Source organism: Sciurus carolinensis, chromosome 4 (genome assembly GCF_902686445.1).
Source record: "Sciurus carolinensis chromosome 4, mSciCar1.2, whole genome shotgun sequence".
NCBI lineage: Eukaryota > Metazoa > Chordata > Mammalia > Rodentia > Sciuridae > Sciurus > Sciurus carolinensis.
Window position 1 is genome coordinate 79,919,916 of NC_062216.1, and position 6,000 is coordinate 79,925,915.

General features: G+C 43.0%; 1 protein-coding gene across 1 annotated transcript in view; it reads right to left on the reverse strand.

The window, feature by feature from the left end:
- The window catches only part of Lrp6 (LDL receptor related protein 6), a 170,906-nt gene extending 166,521 nt beyond the window's left edge, over positions 1–4,385 (reverse strand). The window contains 1 exon segment of the mRNA XM_047549455.1: positions 3,892–4,385. Within this exon segment, the coding sequence (XP_047405411.1) occupies positions 3,892–3,946 (55 nt within the window). The 5' untranslated portion in view covers positions 3,947–4,385.
- Between the last annotated feature and the right edge of the window lie 1,615 nt (positions 4,386–6,000).

Sequence of the window (6,000 nt, forward strand, 5' to 3'; positions counted from 1 at the left end):
CTGGGAAGAAAGCATCAGTTCAACTATATGAAATTGTCATGAAATAACAATTCAAATGAATTAACCCAAGACAAAATGATTATCTTAGTCAAGGTCCCTCTCCAACTGTGCTTCTTGGAGCAAAAGTCCAGTGGCATGGAGCTGGGGATATAGCTCAGCTGGTAGAGTGATTGCCTCCCAAGCACAAGGCCCTGGGTTTAATCCCCAGCACCGCAAAAAAAAAAAAAGTCCAATGGCATGTTAAAAGGACTTATAAAAATTTTCATTGTCAAAAGTGCAAAATATCAAATTAAAGTTAAAACTAGTCTCTCTACCTCAGAATTCCTCAGAGCCCTTAATGTGATAATATGAATTATGACTCCCCAAAAGGATCCCTTACCCTAACAAAGATAGTAACTTAACCAAGGTTACAAAGTAACTAAAGGCAAACAGAACTATAACTTCATTCTCTTGATTTCCACTCCAAAATTCATTCTCTTTCCCCCAAAATTTAAAATATGTGATTTTAAAGGCAGAAAGGAGCTTTAAAAAAATGACTTGTAAGAAATGTAGGTCTGGGTAACAGTGCTTTATTCTAGTACAATTACCATCAGCACACCAAAACAAAAAAAGCAATCAGTAAAGAATTTTTACAAAACTAATGTCTTCTCAAAAAAGTATTTACACAGATTATATGCTTTGACAGTATTTCGAAACTTATAATGCTTATCAAAGACTTTCTTTAGAAAATCAGAGATAGTATTTTCTCTAACCAGCACCTGGATGGGAAAAAAAAATAAGAAGAAGAATGGGAACCTCAACTGCAGAGTCCATTAGAGCAAGGACCATGTCTGTTTTGCTCACCACTATACCAGAAGTTGATGTACAGTAGGAATCCCATACATATTTGCTGAAATAGTAATAAAGCCCTGCTCTACCATTAATCAGTCATAATATCTTGATCAAGTTATATCTCTGAATCTTGAATTTTCCCCACTTATGAATGAAGCACTTAAACTCACATGACCAAGATCCCATCTACCTTTAAAAATTCATCAATCTTGCCAGGTGAGATGGTGGCCCATGCCTATAATTCCAGCGGTCTGGTAGGCTGAGGTAGGAGGATTATGAGTTCAAAGCCAGCCTCAGGAAAAGCAAGGAGCTAAGCAAGTGAGACTCTGTCTCTAAATAAAATACAAAATAGTGCTGGGGATGTAGCTCAGTGGTCAAGTACCCCTGAGTTCAATCCCTGGTATCCGTACACCCCCCCCCCAAAAAAAATTCATGAATCTTTCACAAATTAAACCTAAAAGCAGTTGAGGCTCTATCCACAAATAATGAAAGATTATGATAAAGATTTGGTGATACAGCCCAAGAGTTGGGTATAAAGCTTGCCTGGCATGTACAAGATCCTGTGTTCTATCCCCAGCCCCTTCCCCCCCCACACACACACACACAATATATAACATATAATGTATATATGGAAAAAAAAACTTGCAAAGCACTTTAAATTCATTTACTTAATATGTACAATAATCCTACAAATTAGTCAGATATCATTACCAACATTTCACAGATTAAAAAAAAAAAAGACCCAGAGAACTGAATGAACCAAAACCACACAGTTAAGAAATAGTGAAACTTTGGCTTAAAATCAAGATTTTGGTGTTAAAATCCCCCAAATTTTCCATTATACTTTACCACCTGATGAGGAGGAAAGGGATGCAGCCTAGATCATGATAGTATTTCCTGGCTTTCAACTCTGATTAAACAAGGTTATAGGACAACAGGTCTCTCAAACTCTCTCACACACCCCATCACATATTCAATGTTAAAGCTCCAACTCTTTAGAAAAATGACCTTAAAGCAACAAATTAATATTTTTCTCCTTGGAGTCCAAGGATGACTAAGCTTCACTACCAAAACAGGGGATGACGCTATCAAGGAGTGAAGATAATCTAAGTTATGAACAAAAAATTTTTACATCAAAAGGGTTTTAGTTCAAATGATACGTACTCACATTAAATACTGTTAAACATAAAGACCACCTTAAACCGTGATTATGCTACATCTAAAGTAAGAGCTCCACTTATAAAAGCTCTGGTAGTAGAAATGAGACTACCTATTAACTCTTCCAGTTCTTGTTACATAAGATCATACTTCAAAACATATCACTACAAGTACAACTTCTCTAAACTCAAGTAATGAACAAACTCAACTCTGGGTTCAAACCTGGTGTTAAAACAAACAAACAGCATTTACATCACACCCTTTCCCTCCAAGAAATACAACTGGGGAACCAGAACTATGCAGGTTATGGATTTAATTTCCCCTAAACTTAGCAATCTACTGGTTCTCATATTTGTTTAAATCTATTAATTTCTGTCTTAAATATGTACTCTTATATCAAATATAATTCTTTCTGACAGTTAAAGCAAAATATTTCAATGACAGTGTACTATAATAATAAACACACACTTATTAAATCCCTCAAGTACATAACACTGCATTAAGCACTCTGCCATGAAAATTAAACAAGCATTATCTTTCTTTACATGTGGAACTAGACAGTTTGAAATATGCTGACAAGGCATAATTATTAAGTATAAATAGAATATGTAAACAATGGTGCAGAAGAGCAGCTAAAGAAAACTTTTCTTCTGGACAAAAAGGCACTCTCATCAAAAATACATATAGACACACAGAAATGATGCACCTGTCACATTTATACCACAGAATTAGTTTTCCAAACTTCCTAAGTTTTAGAGGACTTAACAAAGTTCAGCTTATTAATAGCTTAAAAAAAATCTCCAGAGCTTCCAGAGGTCCCATACCTGAAAAAAACTGACCATGAACACAAGTGAAATTAAGAAAACCAAAACGACAAGCCACTGCATCAAGCACCACTTAAATCCCTCTGCTGATAAATGCATGATAACATCAGTCTCATCTCAACTTCAACTCTAATCTACTTGAGACAACCTGTGGACAATCTTGCCAGCCAGTCAAAATACTTTAAGAACTGTCACAAAATAAAAGTGTCAGCTTTGCGGTCCAATTCAAAACATCACAGGGGCACTGAATTTGAGTGGTTCCCAGAGCAAATTATCCAAGGAGGTCGGTGATATTTACCAAAGTGCCAAAGCAGTCCCCTAAAGTGCACAGCAAATGATAATTTAGTTCCCAGGATAGGCTCCTCGTCACACAAGGACGACTTCCCTACTTGGTGCCAACTGTACAATTGCATACTCCGAAAATAGGGGCAAGTCCTGAATACCAGGGGTTACGAGGGCAACGTTTGTATTTTATTATGGGCTGAAGCTCAGATGATTCCCATTGCTGAAACGCTCGACCTATAACCTCGGAGTCACTTTCCAACTGAGCTCTCACCCAGAATCATTATTCCCCAAACGGAAGCCAATTATTAGTTGTAATAAGGTCCGGAAAAATAGTAAGAGGGCTTTAAAAGTTCATCTAAGAAACACTGAAAAGGTAGGGCTTCGAGGGAAAAGCCAACATTAAGCACCGTGGGCTCAAACATTTTTTAAGCCAAAATATGTACAAAGACCCTTTTCCCTAGAAACTCCAGGCAGAAAGAGGTACACAGACACTCAGTCATTCCGACAGAATGGGGTACCAGGGGTTCGCCAAGACAAGCAGCCCGGACCTAGTCTCAGCTTTGTCCAGACAGTCGGGAAACCCAAGCAGGGGTCTGCATTGTGGCCAGGCGGTGCGCACAGCCCCTTCTCCCGGGCCCCTTTCTCTCCCTCTCCTTCCCCACCACCAGGCCTCTCCCCGCTCCTCTTCCCCGTCTTCTCCCTCCCTTCTTCCCTCCCCTCCCCCCAGACACACAAAACAAGGCCACCCCCCTTCAAAATCCCACCAACTTTCCTGTTCCCCCACTCTTCTCACCTCTCAGGAGCACACAGAAACTGCAGGCCAGGAGGCTTCTCAGGACGGCCCCCATCTTCCCTTCTCGCGTTCTCTTCTCTCACCGGCGAGGGGCGGCCTGAAGAGGGGGAGGCGAGGAGCCCGAGCGGCCGCCGCAGCGGCAGGTCTGCACGCTCATGCTTCCCAGAGAGAGAAGAAAGAAAGGGGCACGTCAATGATCCGCGCGCGCCGCCGCCGCCGCCCTCTCTACCGCGCCGCTCTGCCCCGGGCTCGCGCGACGCCAGCGTCTGCTCCCATCCCGCCGCCTCCTCCCCCGGCGCCCCACTTCCCCCGCGCTGCTCCTCATTCAGCCTCTTCCTCTGGCGCAGCGCGTAGGGATACGGCCGCCCCACCGCCGCCGCCTCCAAGGGTCGCCGACGAGGTCTTCCTGCGCGCGGCCAGCCCCCTCCCTCAGCGCCTCCTCGCGAGCAGGGAGGAAAAGAGGTGGGGACCCGTGAGCACGCTTGTGCTTGGAGACCACGGGCGATGTACCGCAAGAGCAGGGGTCTGCTGAAGGGGAGAGGCCGCCCGGCAGCGCATTCCGATGGGATTCTTTCCCGGGCCGGCTGCTTCGGCCCTCCCCGCGGAGGGCGTGAAGCGACGTCGAAAAACATTGGAGCCGGCGTGGTCGGGACTACTTTCTGCGGCTCGGCCGGGCAGCCGCCTGGCCCCGCTCTTTGTGCTGCGGGAGGCGGCGGGGCCAGGTGGAGCTCAGCGTCCACGCAGGCAGTCACCTGGGCCGGGAGCTGGGGACCAGCTGCTGCTGAGTCGCGTGTCCATGTTTCAGGAGCGGCGGAGGATCCTGTCACCGGCGATGAATCCCGTCTCTGGGTCTGGAAATTGGTTTAGCATCTCTCTCTTTTTTTAAAGGAAAATAAAAATGCTGGTTGCACTAGCTTTAAATGTGGGTCAAGTGAAACGCCAACTCAAAACAGATACTTATTTTATTCTGACTTTCCGGAAATACATACCTACCCCAGAATTAAGCCTGACAAGGACTAAAGATTTCTAAACTGGCAGATAAAATTCCAAGATAAAGAAGTCAGCTCCTCTTACAGAACGAGGTGGCAATTGGACAAGACTGCTTTGGGGATTTTACAAGTCGCATTTAATAATGAATGTTTGGCTTGCTTTGATGATCAATTCCCTGCTTGAGGAAGAAAAATTTCCCCAGAATAAGACTTTGCATATCTTTCTGTCGCTCCAGGTGCACTGGGCATTCAGGAATAATGGCCTGGACACCTCACGAAATCACCTAAAGGCTTCATTCTAGGCTGAGGCACTCCAAGAGTTAACCGTAATGGAGACGTCAGGTGCATTCTGCCCAGCTGTCACACGCCCTTACCTGCAGGCAGATGGGCAAGAAAGTGAGCTACTACAGGTGTTACTAATATCTTAGTGACATTGGAGTTCACCTGGTGCTTGCACACACATTATCATATTTGACACTCAAAACAACCCTAGGGTAAGACAAGTTTTTTTTATTATTATTATTTATTATATTCATTGCACACTGGAAGAAAGTGAGAACCTGAAAGAAATTCAGTGACTTACCCAAGGTCACTCAAATAGTGACTAGCAGGATGTGAACCAACCCAATTTGGAGAATTGTGCAAGAATATTGGAAAATGTTTCAATTAGTTGAACCTTCTTTTTAATTTTTTTTTTTAGTTGTAGATGGACATGATATCTTTATTTATTTTTATGTGGTGCCAGTATTGAACCCCAGTGCCTCAAACGTGCGGAGCAAGAGCTCCACCACTGAGCTATAGCCCCAGCCCCCAATTAGTTGAACTTTAAAAATGAAAGTGGGGCTAGGGGTATAGCTCAGTGGTAGAGCACATGTATGCTTAAGGCCCTGTGTTCAATGCCCAGAACAACAAAGAAGGAAAAAAAGTGGAAAGTGAACTTAAATTTTATTTACAGTTAGGTAAAATATATATAGTACAAATATATAAGGATACACACACACAAAGAGCATATATTTGAGCAAAGACCAGAAGTAAGTGCACTAAAATAGGCATTAGGATGGAGATACACTTTTCTTCAATTTATTTTAACACATTTTATGTCTTGTTCAAATTTTTAAAT